This window comes from Apteryx mantelli, chromosome 5 (genome assembly GCF_036417845.1).
Source record: "Apteryx mantelli isolate bAptMan1 chromosome 5, bAptMan1.hap1, whole genome shotgun sequence".
In the NCBI taxonomy this organism is placed as follows: domain Eukaryota; kingdom Metazoa; phylum Chordata; class Aves; order Apterygiformes; family Apterygidae; genus Apteryx; species Apteryx mantelli.
Window position 1 is genome coordinate 50,437,540 of NC_089982.1, and position 20,075 is coordinate 50,457,614.

The 20,075-nt window shown below is 39.9% G+C and overlaps 1 protein-coding gene and 1 pseudogene across 1 annotated transcript; both read right to left on the reverse strand.

Annotated features, from left to right (window-relative positions):
• Positions 1-848: 848 nt before the first annotated feature.
• Positions 849-1,579, reverse strand: LOC106484026 (claudin-22-like; annotated as a pseudogene).
• A 1,244-nt stretch (positions 1,580-2,823) lies between these two features.
• LOC106484000 (claudin-22-like) lies at positions 2,824-3,483 on the reverse strand. Its single transcript, XM_013942070.1, has one exon. It carries the CDS (start codon positions 3,481-3,483, stop codon positions 2,824-2,826), a length of 660 nt encoding a protein of 219 aa, XP_013797524.1.
• Positions 3,484-20,075: the final 16,592 nt, after the last annotated feature.

A 20,075-nucleotide genomic window follows, 5' to 3' on the forward strand; every position in this document is an offset into this window, starting at 1 on the left:
ATGTGTTTCAGTGATTGGAAAATACATTTTTTTTAAAAAACAAAGCTCTTTCCCAGACTAGTGTTTTATTTCATTCTTTTATTGCTGTTCTGTGTCTTTATATGCTCTTTGTAGAAACAGATGGTTGCTACAGCTTTGTCTGCTTAAAGTCATTGCAATTTATAGAAAGTTCACATCAATCACTGACAAGTCTTAGGATAAGTTATAAAGAAAAGTGATTCATATACTTGAAGTTAGTTCTTTACATTCATTAAGTAAAAACTGCAGTGGCAATGAGCATGGTCAACATTTCACCAGACAGCATCTTATTCAAAAATACTGTGACCTGGCTTTCTTTGGAGAGAGTCTGTGCTGGGATATGTTCAGTTGTATATTCTCACTCTCTCACAGACAAAGAGGAATCTTGTATTACGTGACATTGTCTGAGACTGTTTAGTTTACACTAATATAAATGGTAAAGGTCTGTGGAATTTTGTTTCAGATTACACCCTGTTCATTCTTTGTAATGCCTGTTGAGCTGGCACAACAGACTGTCAGAGGACTTAAGCTAATGTTACTGTTTTAAGCAAGTCATTGAAGCAGACCCTCTAAGTCAATAGGAGTTCTGCCATATAACAGACGGTCAAGCCTCCATGCAGCCCCAGAGACCCAAAATTTTATGCTCATCTATCCTAAAGAAGCAATTGATCAGGTTTTGGAAGAAATCATGGTAACTTAATCAGATCTGTATAGGTCATCAGTTAATTAAAATTAAGTAGTCTTTAAAGTAGTAAGTAGTTAAAGGTAAGGTAAGTAGTTAATAAATGAAGTATACAGTAAGAAAAACATCCCCCCCAATATCTTGCAAACAGTAACCTATCTGTTCAGCAGACCTTTCTTACTGTAATGCAAGAATAGAATCTGAAAACCTGGTATCTACCCTTTTTAAAATCTTCTATTTTCAATTTCCACATGTTGATGGGTATCTTGCATATCCGCGACTGTATACTGCTCTGGTAATGGGTGGTCAGTTGATGAGCAGACAGTGGAGAGAAGTAGGGATGCTCCTAGAATTTTAAAAAAATCCACCAAACCAAACCAACCACTGAACATTGCATCCCCCATTTCCCATCTGGGCACAATCTCTGGGATATCTTCATCCCCAAATTCCTGGATGATAACATGGGCAACCCAAGAAACAGGAACTAAGGCCAGAACTCCAGATATCCATAGGAGTACTCCTCCAAGCAGTAACAGCTATTTCTTTAATTTCTGCTCTGTATCCTCCATCTTTAGGCAGTCCAAACCAAAACTAGAGATCACAAGGCTCACAAGTCCTAGTCCATTTGATGTAGATACTAAAATCCTGGAAATTTTGAATTCTACAGGCAAAGCTAGGAAAGAATCAAAATCTTTACGCTGTTGCTCCTCTGTCTTGGACTATACAGGTTTGCCAGAGTCCCATAGTCCAGGTCTCCAGTTCATTTAAGTCTAAATTGAGATTTTTCCAATCTGGCAAATAGTTACAGGCACTATTTGAAATCCATCCTACTACAGACATCAGTAATCCAACTAACTGCAGCCTGCCTCTGTGGACTAAGTTAATTTTTAGCAGTCATAGAAGGGCTAAACTGCTTGTTTTTGCAGACAATATTCTGCTCAGTTCTTTGTCATTACTGAACATAAGCAAAAGTTAAAACAATGCTTTATAAGGCATGACGCACTCCTCCCTCTCCACTGTTTGCAAGACATATTACCTGGTTCCATGTGCAGTGTTTGGGGGACAGGGAAGTAGTGTGGTAAACCAGTAATTGGAGGATTTAGCCACAGCTGGGCTCACATTTCATAGGTTTGGGGTTTAAAAAAAAAAAAAAGGCCTTTGCTTTCCATCAATCTGCTTAAATGTTACAACAGTTCTGCTAATTTTAGCATCTCATACTTTGTGTTATAAATCTATGTTAGGAATCACATGTATAAGGTATTTGATACAGTTTTACTTACAAACGAATGAAGCTGCACTGTGCCTGGTTGAATAACATCATTTGCTTAAAGTCAGAAAGTTTACATGTTCAGAACAACATTGCTGCTATAGAAGCCTTCTATAGGACACATAAGACAGTTCCTCTGTTGGAAAAAAATCTTCTAAGTATTTTTGAAGAGCTGTCTCTCAGCCTTCCTTTTGGGTGCATAAAGCATGCAGTTGCCAAAACACCTAGAATACCTTGTATGTGTCGTTTAGTGTGCTAGATTAAGAAGACAACTTACTGGACATGAAGAACCCACACCAGTACTCCATGCACGAAAAGCTTTCTGCGCATCTTGCTAGCGTTTCAGAGATCCACAGTTTTCTTAGACAACCCAACAGTTTTCAAGTACACAGAAGAGCTATTTGAGGCAATGTACATAATGCAGGCTGTTCGGGATGTGAAAACTCGCAAGCTCATATGTCACTGCATTAGGCAGGTGGAAAATTGCAACAGGGAGTCGAGCTTTGAGGCTCATTTAATTGCTTTTATATGAAAAGGAAGCATACTTTGGTTAAAAGCCAAGATGTAAGGGAACATGTTATTCATTTTTAGAATTTTACAGTACAGTTGAGAAAGTAAAAGCATCTTTTCTGCCCAGGCTATGAAAACTTCAGCATCCTGCTGTGAAACAAAGTTTTAAACAGTTTTGTAGGAGAGAAAACACTGCTTTCAAATACCAGTTACGGAAAAAAAGAGACATAAATTTAGCAAATCAGCTAGGTAACAAAGAGTCCTTTGAATTACTAGTGGAACAAGTGTCTGGCTTGCACTAGAGTTTGAAAGAGATAGGGCAGTCTTTCTGTACTACTTAAAACCTTCAATTTTCAGGCCTAGTTTCAGTTTCCAAGTGTTGACACTGATCTTGCAATTCCACTACAGCATAATGGACCGAAGATGGATGGACTTCAGTTGAACAGATTGTGCAATTAAGTAGGGCTCCTCCTAATATAAGACAAAATCCAGCAAGCCAGCCAACAAATAACGCTTCCCCAAAATCCCACCTGGGGACAATATCTGGTATACTCTCATCCCAAAATTCCTGGACTGTGGAATGGGCAACCCAAGAAACTGGGACAATAGCTGTAATTCCTGATATCCAGAAGAGCATTCCTCCAAACAGCAACAGCCGTTTCTTTAGCTCCTGTTGTCTTTCACCAATTTTCAAACAGTCCAACCCAAATCCTGAGAGCAAGAGGCCCAAAAGCCCCAGTCCATTGGAAAAAAACATCAAAATCCTAGAAATCCTGAGCTCTGGAGGCAAAGCTAAGAAAGAATCAAAGTCCTTGCATTGCATCCCCCCTTCTTCCTGGACAACACAAGCTTGCCAGAGTCCCATGGTCCAGATCTCCAGTTCATTCAGTTCCAAGTTAAGATTTTTCCACTGAGGTAAATAGGTAGTGAGACAGGATAGGACCCATCCCAACAGAGATAATAATATGCCACTTAATTGCATCATAGGTCGATAGACCAAAGCCATTGTAAGAGCAGAGTCCTAAAAGCCTGAGGAGGAACGTCTCCCCAGCAGTTCTGTAACAACTGCTACCTTTGGTGGTGGAGGAAGCTATGATGATTTTTAGTTCTCTGGTGCCCCAAATATAAGCCTTTGCTATTAACCCTTTGTATGCTCTGAAACACTTTTTTGTTCTTCATGAATATAGTGTTTCACATAAAGGACGAAGGACTTCACTAAACCATGAGTTAGGCTTTCCGATAAGGATTTGATCTGCTACCTTCCAATTTGCTTGGTAAAATTATATCCCAATGCCTGATGATTACAAGCCTGAGGATGAACAAAGAAGGCTCTATGACCCCTCACCCTAAAACACAACAGAAATCTTTGTGCTTCAATACGGATTAATTAGATTTTAAGTGGTGATAAAAAGTCAGCTCTGTCTGCAACAGGACTTCATTGTAATAGCTAAATTTGAGATTTCAGGGATGTAAATCAGGGCCTTGTAAAGAAAGGTAGACTGTTTGCCTATAATCTTTATTCTTAGACTTCCTCAACATACATAATGGCTTATCTTCCACTGCCCTGTTTTATGTCTGCAGCACTGTAAAAGACGCTTTGTAAAAGATCCTTACGTTTCACATTTTCTACATTCATTTCTTTTAAAATGGGCTTTGTTTTGACTGACTCTTAAGGGGAAAAGGAGATGGGAATGGTCAAAGTACCATAGAAAAAGAAATCCTAGACATCCCTCCACCATAATGAACTCAGGCAGATCATCAGCCAGTGTAAATCTTACCTGCCCCAGGACTTCAGCAACACCACGGTAGCAGCTTACACCAATTCGGTGTCCCCTTTCCTAGAGCCCACGTCGCAGACGGCACAAAGTATACTCAGTGTCTAACAACATCTGGCACTCACCCTTCCCAGAGCCAGGAAGCGTCTAGTGCCTTTCTGATCAAACGAAATACCACTATGCCCTTCTCCCATTAGGAAAGCCTGCTTTTTTCTACTTTCCAAACTGCCATGTCAGCTACACTTGTGTTCATCTACTGGGTCAGCAGCGAGAACATTTGTCTGCTTCCCCTCCGTAGCTTTAACAGCACAGCCTATATAGGAGTGTTTAAACTATCTAGAAAGCTGAGCAGTGTAAACACGTGCACATGTGTACAACCCAGAGACTCTCTCCAGTCTCTCTTGACTTCATTTGCTAGATATGATAATGTACTAATGTGACAAATCTGCATATTTTAATTCTCTGTTGTTGCAAATGGCTTATCAGCTGATGCAAGAAGGTAACACTGCTTTGAAGGTTTCCAAAATCCCGAACGGTATCATTAAGAAATTTTGCTGCAAGAAAAACTCCTCCCGATTTCTGTATTATTTTCACCTTAATTTCTAACCTTTGCATTTTTACCGCCGCAGGCCATGAAGAGCCATCACAAAGAAAGGTGACCTATTTGCCTTTTGCCTGTGCATCAACCCCTTCCGGCCACCCACACCTGGTCAAAAGATTACTATGCACAAGAGCAGGAATCACCAAGGATATTACTGGCAACACTAGGAACAAACTGATGCCAGCAATGCTCTAATTTTGGCCACCCACTAGGCAAAAGAAGAAAAAGCTTGCATCGATTCAAACTCCAGATTGTATTTTCAGATTTGGCAGTATCCTTCCTCTCCCCCTTCTGTGTTTAAAGCAGGAATGCTAGTTCTGGAAATCACTGTGCTATTCAACAAGAAACTCCATAATGCCATTTGAACCATTTTTCAGATAAACAGCCACACTTCAGGAGTGCTTCTGCTCATTCAGGGGCTACATACTTATTTGACTTTTAAATCATGGTTACTGCCAGACTATTGCTGGAAAGCAATTGTGCTTTCCTTGTCTGTGAACCTTTAACATTTTTCCCCCTGCTCTTATTTCCAGCAGTCAGTATAGTGTGAAAGCAAAAGATCAGATATGTGAAGTCCATTCATTTTGCTAATGTTGAGCATTAGCAGTCAGAAGCACTCAGACTGATGTACCAGTAAGATTTGCCAATAAGCTCTGCAATTTACTATTAACCATGCAATACTTAGAGCAAGCAAAGCCTCCTTATACTATCCTGTGCAGGATTATAAAAGAATCCTTGTTTTTTGCCAATGAAAAAAAAAAACAGATAAAAGACTTGCCTTGTCCTCTGGATAGTGACGAGGTCTGAAATACTGCCCTAACTTGGAACTTACCGATCTTATGAAAATCCCAGCAAGCCCAAAAACAAAAAAAGAACTTTTGTTGAACTGAGATGCAGATTCTCAGATGAGTAATTATCTTACTCCTATCTTCCTTGTCCTTCTTTCACACTTATCTTCCCCATCATTATTTATTTCTGTCTCTCACTATCTTATCCGAAAATGTCCCACTCCTGGAGGAAGCTTTATTATGGCAGACTTGTGCCTGCACAGAAGGCAACATACCGCAGCTATTGCAAGCCCCAGCAGTTGGAAGCGGGCGATATGCAGCCACCACAACACAAGCCTTTCACAGGTCGGCCTCCTGGCCACACTGACACCAGCTTATGGCGTTCTCCATCACAGAGCCCCGATCTCCCATCATTTCTCGCCTTACTGTTCAGGGTAATTTGAAACATAAACCTAGAGCGCATTGTTAAGTCGCGATGACAGAAGCGTATGCCCACATCTGCACGGTCTGAAACAGCAGCTGCACCAGCCCATTTATCCCCAGGGTTTCGGCGGAGGCGGCTGCAGCCCCCAGCTCCCTGCCAGAGACCCCCCTCCCTGAATGCTACGTTTTGCACTTGCTGCTGTTGCTGTTTTACTGTTTCAGGCCTCAATTCTGTGAGACATTAAGCACCCATAACTGTCTTTACAACTGATGCCTGTGAAGAATGTAGCACGGGATATGATTGAGCTCCTATGGTTTCAGCAATACTATCCAAAGGGCTGGGGACAGTATCAGTCATTCTAAATAACTCCAAGCATCATTTTGCAAGCTGATTAGTGACTAGTCTAAAGCATGCATACCATTTTATGCAAATAAGTGCACTACATTCCCCCCCTGCCCCAGTAAAACCATTTCAGTCTGAACACAAGGATTCTGAATCTTATTTCAAGTAATAAATATTTTCTTTTAAAGCTTTAAAACTCTGCACTAACCATTTTGGACAACTTCTTGACCAGAGATAGATGCATTAATATTTTACCCCCTGCAAAGAGTATTAGGGAACTCTTATCTTTACAGAGCTCTGCAGCCCAGATAATTATCCAAATGTTTTATGTTCAGCATAAGCAGAAAGAAATATCAGGTGCAGAATTTGTGGGATTAAATTGCCTAATCAGCTCCCAGAAAAGCAGTCAGTGCATCATCAGAGACTGACTCTATCCTATACTTTCAGTTCCTACATAAGGCGTAAGGACATGCATGTTGTGGGCTTGTTTATTCTCCTCCAGCTGTCCAAAAGTGTGTTCATCTATGAGCTACAAGTGTTTCCAATAACATTCCCCAAACATCATTACCATAATTTTTGCTAATTCTGAAGATAGTTATTGAGCTCCATAAATAATTTTTGTCACTCATTTAAATACCTAACACTTTCCTGAATCATTTACAGGTCTCTCTTATCTTTTATTTTCCATCTTAGAGATGCAAATGCAAAAGATGAAAATAGGATTTGAGTCAGTGTATAGATTTTCTATAATTAAGCCTAGTATAAGCCAGTAAACATAGCTACTGTCAAAAGGTGACAAGATAGTGTCTTTGGCATCTTATTACAAGTGAGTTAATTCATTTAACTTGGCAGTCTTTCACCTTTCAACTTATTGCTTGAACTGGAAGTTGCAGGAGTTAGCATTTTCTTATCCAGGAACCCAGCAATTTGTGATGCTGGAGGAGTTTTTTTGTTTTGCATTTCTGAGGTGCCCATCAATGAAACCAATGGAAACACCAAGCCAAAGATGACAACCAATACTGCTACCCGTATTGTCCTAGTGTACTTCGACATAATACCCCAAAATAGTTATTTGTATTAGTAGATCCTAAAACTTCATGGTACTTTGGAGAACATCACAGTGAAGACAGGTTGATAACTCCTTTAATCTGTGGACCTCCAATCATTCAGAGTCCTATAAACTTTGCAACAGAGCAACAGCAGGTACATTCCGGCCTGCTAATGAAATGGACTGATTTGAATCCCCCCCCCCTTTTTTTTAACCCTCTTCTTTTTTTAAAAAACTAGTTATTAAAGTTATCACTATTTTTCTTCTCTGTTCAACTTTCTCCTTGGCTTCTCCATTGAAATGACACTACCAAGTTAGACACACCTCCAGGTAGAGCTGGAAAAGCAGATGTGGTGCAGATGTGAAAGGTCCAATGACTAAAGTTCACACAACATCTACACACATCCAAACTCCAACGTACGAACTGCACTAGTTGTTACACACCCACCTGAATCCTAGTGGAAGCCACAGCAGCAACACTTAATTACGAGCACTTAGAGGCTATTATGAAAACAGTGAAGAGAGTCTGGAGAGGGGTACACTAGTGATGGAGGTAATGACAGCTTCCACTCCGGAAGAGGAAGACAGACTAACTTTTACCTGCACCAGTTCATGGTATCATTGTATTTTCAGAAAACATTTTCTCAATATTTAGAGGTGATGATTTATGAGACTATACCATTTCTTTCTGTATTACATCTAAAGAGAGTCCCCTTCAATGAGTGCTAGAATGGTTTTGCATGCTACTGGAGTGAAGAGGCAGCAATACACATGGCTGAATATTCTGCAGAGAAGTTACAGCAGAAGGAGACAGTTCAGCAGAGGCAAAGCAAAGATTCACAAAGGCCATCACCTTTTCTGACCAATCCTCCCTGACCTGGGCAGAAAACACACTCGAGGAGGTTGGTGTGCAGCCATTGCAGATGGTTTTATGCCACTGCCAGCATGCAGCAAGCAAGGAAACAGCCGGAGGGAGGACAACAGTGGAGGGCAAGGACCTGGCAAGCACAAGCCGCCCCATGGCATGCCAGTGGGCCAGGAAAGGGCTGCAGAATCTTCCTGCCAAACAAAAGGTACAATAGTTGCTGGCCCTCCAAATATGACCTCCCTCCTCAAACAGACCTATTGCCAGTTTTTTGGTATTGCAGGGACAGCCAAACCCTATATACCTTCCATCTTCAAACACTGGATGTAATTCATTAAGCAACTTTAACAAAAGCCTATTATATATGCAAAAGAAATGTACTTCTGGGAGTGAAAAGCCTTGCTAACAGTTTCACTTTCATAAGATTAATTCAAATCTTGAAATAAGATGACATGTAAGACTAATGGCAGTTGGACAAGATCTAGAGGGGAAAGGAACTGAAAGAGTTAAGCTAAGCAAGGTGAAACTTTGCCTATTTCTGCTTTAGAGACTTATTCAAAAGACTGAAATGAGAGAGGGTAGATTTGCCATCATTATACTGGAAGAATAAAGAATGCTTTAAGGCTCAGTACTTCAACCTTTGCGGAAACTTTTCCATCACTATCCCAATCCAGACTTCAAAGTGAGGGTTGACTGGGTTAGAAAATTAGCCTTATTCTTCAGGGAACTAGTTTTAATGTACTGTCAATACAGGAGATTACTGTAAGTATGAAAACTCATGTCACTTGAACAGTGATTGGAATATGATTTCCTTGAATGATGAAAGTCTACGAAATTAATTTCTGAGCTGTGAAAAGTGTTGGCTTCTCTATCATTATCCATCTCTTATTATAAGATTCTGGTTTAATAGACTGTTACATATATATTTCTATAATGCTCTTCACTTAACACCTGCAAACAATTATAGGCTTTCTCTCATTCCTTAAAGTCTGTTCTTATTATCAGTAAACTTAGACAAATTATTTGTAGTACCCTGTTGAACCTACACTGGGAATTGTTACTGTATGACAATAGGGATTGCAAAGATAATAGGGAATTATTAGCCATAAATTAGAAGACCACACATACGTTTCATCTGTCAAGCTAGCCAGCATGTGAAATGAGCCATGAGAACGTCTGACAAGTGAAGGAAGTGAGGGGCACCTGTGGCTTTTTGCTCACCTACCATAATTGAGATTTGGGGGGAGTGGAGAGAAAGGGCTGAACAAATTTAGCTTAGTAGTTTGAAACGCTTATTTTTCATTCTTCAGATTCTAGTGGGTTAAACTGTTTTAGTGTTTTACCTTTTAAGGTGCAGGGGGTAGGAGATGCAAAAATGGAGACTCTTTCCTGGCAAGTGACCGTCCTTAATAAGTGCAGAGCTTCTTGACTGCAAAAAAGGGCTTTTTTTCTCCCCTATAATGACAACATAAATCCCCACCCCCCAACTGAAATCTAAGCATGCTGCTAGTTTAAAGAGTTCATTACATCCCGTCATTAACATATTAAACCACTAACATTTATCAGAATTAGTTAAAACCTAGCCATACACTGCTTTCCCTCTTCTTTTGTCATATTCATCCCTTCTCTCTGCTCCCCCCCACCTTCCCTCCCTTACACATAGACTCTGGCAAGTCAGGCTCCTTCATGAGGATAGGGCGGAAGGGGCTCCCGGAGGGAGGGAGAGAGGAAGCAGCAGTTTCCTTCCTTCCTTCCTTCCTTCCTTCACTTTCCGCTGGCCCTCTTGCCAACTGCTGCTGCCCAGCAGCATCCTCAGGTGTGAAAACAGAGGTGAAAATGGTGATGCAGAGAATCCACTAATGCATGATGCTGATTTGCAAAATATGGTACAGCTGAGAGGGGTGAGACCACAGGAGTCCTGACTCACTCTGTATCAGTGGATTGAGATAGTGCCTGACCATATTCATAGCAACCCAGAGAGATTTCCAACACCGTTCCTCTGCAATAATTAGTGATAGTTATTTCCATTTTCACTAGCTGATGATCACCGCACATCGAAAATAATCCTGTAAGTATCTTCTGCAAAGTATCGCACTCTTCCTAAACATCACTTGAATACAGAGTTGAGGGCTATCTCTGTACCATAGGTTCAAGCATTTAAATAGAGAACATTTTACCATAAACTAGAGATGGTGAAGATGGCATAGATTCTGACTGAAAGAAAGCAATTGTGAATATTATTACAATTGTTATCTCCCAATATAAAGAAAACCTGCATTCACTTGAGCAGACATCTGCTTTCAATTCTTTGGTCAGTCACACAGAAGAATCTAAATTTTGCTTTACATGGTACCCAGCAGGAGCTGCCAGAAGAGTAACTATATTCTGCAGAAGTAAGTATATTCTGCAATATACCCAAGTCTTTGTATTATTTTGTACAAAATCCCACGTAGAGAAAAGTTAACAACTACATGAGTAAAAGAAATGTATGAACACATACGCATTACTGAGCTTAGTATATATCTGCATAGCTACATTCACTAATACAAGAGTGGCTGTACTAGGACAGGCCAAGGCAAAGGTCTATCTAGCCAGTAGCAGATACTTGGGAAGGAAAAGAATAAAAGAATGTGGTAAGGATAGGTTGATATCGTCTTCATCCTACAGTGTAAAGACCTCCTGAACTTGGCCTTAAAGTCTATGTCATCATGTAGAATAGCCCTTGATGGACCTTTCCTTTATAAATTTGCCTCAAAAGCATTCACTTACTCACATCTTATAACAATAAATTCCAATTTAATTTGCCTCATATAAATTTTTTTCCCTTTGAACTGCAAACATACTGCTAAGATCATTTTATTTGGTAGCCACTAGTTCTTCTGTTAGGAAGAATAGTGAATAACCATTCGTAACTCACTATTTCAGAACCATTCATTTTTGTGTATAGATCTTTCTAATATCCTTCCTCAGAGGTCTTCCCCATGCTGAAGAGTCCTAGCTTACTACATACAGAATCATCTCTAATAGATGAAAGCGAGATGATCTCTCTTGTGGTGATCCTACCTGCTCATTGGCAGAGTTCAATACAGTATGCACACACTCAGCTATCGTGGCATAAGATAATTGATACAGGCATATCAAACTTCTCTTCTTTTACACTACTACCACCATGATTGTCATAGTTATGCTCCTGTTCACCATCCACTTGAGGAAAACAGCATTTCAAGACTGGCTAAGAAAAACCTTGTTGAAATCTTTCCTGAAGTTTGAAATATTGCCAATAGCATCTTGTTAGTGTGAGGATACCATTTATCTGCATTTTATCATTCTGGGATAAGACATTAGCCCAAGAAATAAAATGGAGAAAAATTAATTCTGTCAACAATAGTCTGTTTGGAATGCAGTATCTTACACTATAAGATATGAAACCTAAAAATGGGTAATTTTTTTTATAGGAAGGATACACTCCCAAGTGGATGTATAAATGAGTTTCCTGTAATATTCTGCCAGACGCACAGATGGCACAAGATTAAGAAAGTGCTCCTGGCACCAAAGGCATGATGATTTTCATAAACTGTAGGTTCAATAGTTGGGAGTAATGCATCTGTATTCATGTGAAAACCCTTTATGCTACATCATATTATCATGCTTTCTCTTTACCTAATTATCACTTCTCTGCAGGACAACAATCACAGAATTTGCTGCAATTGTGGTAGAGAGAAAAATGGGGCATTATATCCCTCAGGGAGTGCAACTGAACTTTTCTGTCTGACCCCATATGTCTGATTAAAAGAACCACAACTCATAGGAACACCGCTGATAGCAGGGTATAGAAATACACTTAACCTTGGGATTTTCCCCACAAAGGTAGGGTAAAATTATATATACAGTTTTCACATAAATTCAAAGAACCATTAAAAGTCATTTTGTCCATCTTTCTCTTATAAGACAAGGCAAAGCAAACCTATGCCAACAGATACTTATTCAGCTTTTCTTTAAAAACCTCCACCGATGGAAATAACACAGCATTCTATTCCAGTGAAGCACTGGAATACAGACCATACTTCCTGAAGCTATAATTCCTGCTCTTTCCTTCTGTCCTCCCTTCTTAAGCAACAGCACCCAGCTGTTAATGTCATGGAGATGGGCACTGTCCACTGTCTTACATACAACATTCCTGTCACCACAATCCCAAATGGAAAGTAGCTTTTTTTGCTGTTGTTCTTGTTGTTCAGGCCATCATTAAATCAAATTCAGTTTATGATTTCCTACCATTTCGAGTTCTGGTACGGTGTTGATGTTCCTTCTGGCACACACAGGTATTCTGCCTTCTGATGGTGCCGAGAGGACAGGGTCCTGTCCCCAGCTTCTAGCACATCTATGGAAGAAGATAGGGGTTGACAAGCTCTCCCCTTCCTCAGCTCCCAGGTAGACATTGTAGAGGACATGAGGGCAGATATCCCTCCACCCAGGCCTGACAGAAAGGTCTCCGTCTCCCACTTCTGCCAGTAGTTTGCTTTGAGAAATGTTTGAGCACTGAGCTCCCTGCTGGACTCTTATTACATCTCTGCGAATACAAGACAGAAACAGTCTTTTTCATATTTCTGCTATGAGTCAGAATCAGACTAACTCTAAATCAGACTAAACTGTGTAAGACAGGAGGTAGGGTGGCTGGAGGAGCGGAAGGGGAGGGAAAGGAGATACCTTGGGAACACTTTCCTAAAGGTCTGAAGCACAGTTCCTAAATACTGTGCCCAACGTGAAGCATAGCACATTCAGAAAAAAAAATGTGAATCAACGAGTAGCTTTTGGCACCTGAGGTTTCTCTCTCTTAATTATAGAACGGTCACATCTCCTGGATTATTTTCTAGGGCACACAAAGCATTAGCTTGCTCAAATCACCTCAGAGCTACCACCGAGAACATTTACCTCTCCTGTCTTCAGACCAGGGCCCACAAAACATAATGAATAAATTGGCATCTCAGACATGTACAGGAAACCACAGTTCTGTCTCCTATTGATCTGAAGGATCAAACTGCAAAGCCAGCAATCCTTACAGGGCTGAGAAGACCAACTGCCATGAAACTGGTAGGAGAAAGAAGAGCTTTTATCAGCGTATGGCAATAGTGTGGTATCATAGCATCAAATTCCCAAAACAACAGGATTTTCTGACCTACCGTTGACCATGGAGCTGCATTATTTGTGCAAGACCAAGAGAAGTGGGCCCAGGAAAAGCTTAGGAACTCTCATGGCAAAAAAGATACCAAAAATCCTTGCTGTCTTTTATGCAATTTAGCTTTTTGTATCAGAAAACAGCAGGAGTGAAAATACACTATTGGAGCCTAGTAAGTGATCTAAACAATAACAATTAAAAAGATCTTGGAGTGTGATGGAAGGAAGACACTGAAGTTTCAGTAGAAAGATCTACAGTGTCAAGTACCGTAGGACAATCTGAGACCGGCACAGTCCCCAGCACTAGTTCAAACAGGAATTAAGGGCAGAAATGAATGACTCTTGCAAATTAAACAGGAGCTACAGATGTATACTATGGGAATTTCCAACAGCTCAGGGAAGAAACAGTAGCTGAAAGAAAGCCAAGAGCTGCCTAATAACATTTCAGCAGTAATGGCAAGAAAGATTTACAGTCAGCTGGGCAAATCAAGACAAGAAGCTTTTTTCGAGAGTGTGCCTTACAGAAATGCTGCAAACTAAAGCATAAAAAGATCTTTTTATGCTACATATATTACGTATTAGATAATTAACATGGCATACTTGAGACACGATATTGCCATGAGCATCTGATATATAAAAAACCTAATTTATAAAGACATTGCTAGAGTCATGAAGGTGAAAAAAGAAAATAATTTGGATCATAAGGTAAAGAAACTCCATTGTTTGAATTTTACATGAGAAGCAGTCAAGGAGGTGGGCTGTAGCAGGATTCAAAAGGCAGTTTTCAGAGTGTCTAAATACATCTTCAGCTATCTTTGACTACCTTGCTTTATTTTTTGTTCAATGGGAGGAAAAAAAAAAAAATCAGTCTTTTACTCAAGCTCAAAGAGCTGCAACTAAAAAACATACTGATGGTCCTGAACAATAAGAAAAGGCTTCTCCTGCCCAGACACTCACAGATCATGCCAAACCCAAGAGGGTGCATTAAGAGCTGGATAACAGCCAAACTGCGTGCCATACAGCAAAACACCGCTTAGCCTGTATCCTGTTTCTGTCAATGACCTGTAGTAGGGAAGAGTATAAGAAAAAGGTAAGCAGCTAGGGATATTTCCTCAGCCTATCTCCCAGTTTCCACCTAACTGCAGCTCAGGGACTTCCTAAGTCTGGAGGTGGTGCCTTTGCATTCAGCAGCCCTAGGCTGGCTCTTCTTTCATCATTTTGTCCAAGCACTTACTGAAAACTTGTTCAGCTGAAAAAGAAAGAAAAGAAAGAAAAGAAAGAAAAGAAAGAAAAGAAAGAAAAGAAAGAAAAGAAAGAAAAGAAAGAAAAGAAAGAAAAGAAAGAAAAGAAAGAAAAGAAAGAAAAGAAAGAAAAGAAAGAAAAGAAAGAAAAGAAAGAAAAGAAAGAAAAGAAAGAAAAGAAAGAAAAGAAAGAAAAGAAAGAAAAGAAAGAAAAGAAAGAAAAGAAAGAAAAGAAAGAAAAGAAAGAAAAGAAAGAAAAGAAAGAAAAGAAAGCTAGCTTCTGATCTCAGGCCAGGCCTACAGAAAGCTTTTGCCGGGGAAGCAGTGTTAGTTTGCAGCGAAAGTCCTTCCCCTCCCCTCCTTTTTTAAATCAGCACCAAAATAAGTTGTTTTGCTTGTATAGCTTATTCCCTTTTGAGGGACTAGAATATATTAGACCACAACATACAATAGAAGGGTTTCCAGTTTGGCTATCCTAGCAAGCCTTTTATAGTCTTTAGAAAAATAACCAGATGACAGAAATATATATATTTAATAGTGCCCATAGAAATTAAACATTTAAATATAAACATGCATCAGTAATGTATTCCTTTTGGTAATTCATTAACAAAAAAAAAGCCCAAGCTGTTCCAAGTTTCATTTTCTGTGAATCAAAGCTTATATTTTACTTTCAAAAATTGAATGCTGTTCCCAGTAGCCTCATCTCATCCATTCTTAAAGCATAATCCTTACACTACAAACTATTTCTTGGAGTTGTGGCATAATTGAACAGTGCTTGACTCCTTCTTGTTGTTTTGTTATGTGCACACTAAACACTAATCCCCTCCAGGCAAGTACCAGATTTACTGGTTCTATGGAAGTGCCGAGAAACTCAAAGATAGCATAAAATTATTATACAGCAGTAACCAGAACCATACAGCCCATTTTAATGCACTGAAATAAGCAGACAAATCTGGGTAAAGCATTAACAAGTAGAGCTTACAGGAGTGGCCATGAGAAGACCTGAGCTCAAATTCTGGTTTCCACACAATCTAAATTACTGACAAGCAATCACCATTCACAGTTTCATATAGTCTGAATTCTCTGTGGCTCTCTAGCCCAAGCAAAGCAGCACCCAAAGCACTAAATAACATGCAGAACAAGGGAGAGGCATGTTTTAGTCATTGGACCACAAGTTGGAAGTCAGGCTTTTGCCTTCTTCTCAACTCTGACATGGACTTACCAAAACTGTAGTCAAATCACTTCTTAAATGTACTTTGTTTTTCCTCACCTGTGAAGTAGGATTCAGAACACGTAGAAATATTGCACATGTAAGGTGTCCAGAAAGAATAAAACAGATACCATGTAAGATACCTGCCCAAATAGCAATTTAATTATGCATATTTAAGAGGCAAATCATTTCACTTTCAAAAGAAAAAAAGGCTGTACTGGATGAACATATTAGTGCAGAGCGCATTTAGGAATAAGTCTAGCAGAGTTAGTATTCTGATGAGGAAAGTGGTTCTAAGGGTTGATACATCTTACGCTGTAGGAGAACTGATAATAGAAGAGAATTCTTTGATGTTTTATTTAAAAGTTTTACTCAATAATTCAATAAAGAGACCCATTATAAATCACGAAACAGTAAGAACATGCCATGAGTACAGTCAAGTAATGAATAAAAAACAAACTAACACAAGGATAGCAAATATCTGTAATTTAGGAAGCATATAATTCACTATTTAACCTTACTGAATTCAGTTACCTGGGGTGTAAATCAGCATGGAGTCTTGGATATAAATAGTGACCCTACTGCAACTCGTCCTGGGAGAGTGAAAAGATGAAAATTACAGAGGCGCTCTGAAGTTTTTATTAACAGACATGCAATACTCTAGCTTTCTGATCACCTATTGATGCCAGAGTTTTTTCAGGATTCCAGGCGATGTAAACTTAAAAAGGAAAAGCAAGACTGACAGTATGTGTTTTGTTTCTTATATCTTTACCCCTCCTCCCCGACCAAGCACTGTCAAGTCAGCTAGATACCTCAATGTCTATTTCTGGCATTAGTTCAAATCTGACATGGACTAATCAAAATCCCCTTGAGCACAAATCCACAAGAATTTCTTCCCAAGAATGGGATTTACCTTTACTTCAGAGAAAGACATGTTGCCTCAGTGCTCCCAAGTGTCAAAACAAATGTGCATCACAACAGGATTAGATTTCTAAAATTTCTGCCAGACACTGCTTCATGGACACCTCATTTCCCCTTCAGCTGCCTAGATTTAGTCTCAAATACAGAAGGCTAAACATACTAGTCTCTATGTTCCCCCAACTGAAACTCATCTTACCATTCTGTATTTTCTAGCAGGAACTACAAAGTTATTTCACACAGCCTCACAAGGAATCTGCTAACAGCAAGGATGCCAAACCAAATTAGGAAACTCATTTCCACAAGAAGTCTTCCATCAGCACACAACAGATATGGAAATTTCCAACCACTCAGCATGTTGCTACATTGCCATTTGCCCATAAATTCCAATAATACATAGCTCTGGGATCCCATTAGCATCCCAGAGAGTGAATAACAAGCGAGCTATAAATCTCAAGCCCTATAATCAAAGTCAGGGCTACATATTCCCAATCTTTGAATCCAAAAATATTTTTAGAATTGCATTAGCTATTTCTATGCTATTTTGTGCCAAAATAAGCAATTCTAAACTGAGTGACATCTTTTATCAGCTTCAGCTGTGACCCCATCATCTATCGCCACTTTCCTGAATCAAGACATCCAGGTAGAAAAAAAAATTCTAATATCAAAATGTTTTCTTGACTTCAGCATTGGTTGTTACAGCAGTGACATCATGACTACATATAGAAGTCCAAGTACTTTGCGCTTCCTTCCTTCAAAGAAAGTATCATTCTACCAAGGAAGTATTATTTCTACCTCTTGCTGTGTGCCCCCAATGCCACCTATTATATTCTGAATAGTCCTGATTCACCCCTCAGAAAACACCACAATTTGCCAAAATTGCTCCTCTGCAGGAATTGAGCACGGGGGGAGAGGGGGGGAACAAACCAAAAAAAACCCCAAAGGAGTAAAAAAAAAAAAAAAAAAAAAAAAAAAAAAAGTGAGCTGCCACCTTTCCTCTCGACTCAGATATCACTGAGGCACCCAAGGTCATTATCAATACAAACCAGAACATAGCTGGATGTGACAGTGGTAACATTTGCAAGGAAACAAGATCTTGTTTTAATCACATCTCCTGCTGCTTTATATTCTTAATCTGAAGGCAAACGCCACTAGTTTGATATGCCTTCAGGTACAGAACAGCAGCCTCCATTTTATTATCCTAACAGGATTGTGAAAAATCAATTAAAAAAAAATCCATGTCTCTAAGAAATTACTTAAGAACAAGATCTGAGAATTACATAAACCTGCCTTATGCTATGATGTCAGACATAACTGGAAAGACAGAAGAAATGGAAAACACAAGCCTGAAGAACTAAATGCAAGTGAAGCAGAACTAAACCATCTCCCCTTAAGCCTCTCTCCTATTTCTCTTTCTCAGTTTTGGAAAGCTGTAGTAGAAATCCATTCCTTTAAGGACATCCCATAAGCATTCAAATATTAAAATTCTAAGATTCTCACCTAAGATTTTAGCCTTAGGCATATGTTTATATATATGGCAATGGAAATTTGAAGCTGCTATCGTTGTCACTATTTAAATTTTTAAAAATCAGATCTGATGGTTATCAAAATCATGTTAGGAGCTCAACACGGAAAAGATGCGTGTTGTAACAGGTTGTGGTAGCTTTAGCTTACTTTATCTGTATGATGGGATTTTTTTTTTTTTAATCCCTTATCCCATTATTGTCTCTAGGCATTCACTTTCAAGAAGCCTGGACTGGGTCCAGTCTTGTTCAACTTCTTCATCAATGACCTGGATGAAGGGACAGAGTGCACCCTCAGCAAGTTTGCTGAAGATGATACCAAACTGGGAGGAGTGGCCGATACACCAGAGGGCTGTGCTGCCATTCAGAGAGACCTGGACAGGCTGGAGAGGTGGGCAGAGAGGAACCTCATGAAGTTCAACAAAGGCAAGTGCAGGGTCCTGCACCTGGGGAGGAACAACCCCATGCACCAGTACAGGTTGGGGGTTGACCTGCTGGAAAGCAGCTCTGCCGAGAAGGACCTGGGAGTGCTGGTGGACACCAAGTTAAGCATGAGGCAGCAATGTGCCCTTGTGGCCAAGAAGGCCAATGGTATCCTGGGGTGCATCAGGAAGAGTGTTGCCAGCAGGTCGAGGGAGGTGATTCTCCCCCTCTACTCAGCCCTGGGGAGGCCACATCTGGAGTACTGCATCCAGTTCTGGGCTCCCCAGTACAAGAGGGATGTGGCACTACTGGAGCAAGTCCAGTGAAGGGCTACAAAGATGATTAGGGGACTGGAGCATCTCTCTTATGAGGAAAGACTGAGAGAGCTGGGCCTGTTTAGCTTGGAGAAGAGAAGGCTGAGAGGAGATCTTATCAACGTGTACAAGTATCTGAAGGGAGGGTGTCAAGAGGATGGGACCAGACTCTTTTCAGTGGTGCCGAGCGACAGGATGCGAGGCAACGGGCACAAACTGAAACACAGACAGTTCCATCTGAACATGAGGAGAAACTTCTTCACTGTGAGGGTGACAGAGCACTGGAACAGGTTGCCCAGAGAGGTTGTGGAGTCTCCTTCTCTGGAGATATTCAAAATCTGCCTGGACGCAATCCTGTGCAATGTGCTCTAGGTGACCCTGCTTGAGCAGGGGGTTTGGACTAGATGATCTCCAGAGGTCCCTTCCAACCTCAGCAATTCTGTGATTCTGTGAAGACTAGAACCATTTACTGCAACATAAGCTAATCCTGACTTGCCATATTTGACTCTCTTTAAGTTAGGGTTGCTCTTGTAAACAAATACACAAGACGTTATCCATATGCATCATGCTTTCTGTTGCAACACACTTTTTAAACAAGCAAAATGTGGAAGTTTATTTCTGCAAAGTCATAATCAAATAGTAATTAAGTGATAAGCAACTGTTTCAGACAGTTTCCTCAGGAAAAAGCTTCCTCTTCACTTAAATGTGAGACATTTAGAGGTTTATTTCCAGACACAGCTTACATATATTCATAAACCAAACCAACTGATTATGTACTTCAGAGAAAGTTATAGCAGACTATTGATTAACATTATACTTCTTGCTCTTATGTTACAACCAGAGCTGACAGTGTTTTTGAAGATTAAGTTTTCAATTAAATGCTGCTTGAGCTCTTCAGCATCTGAGAGACTTAGTGCAAAATGTCTTTATTACGTAGTTTACAAACATTTCAAC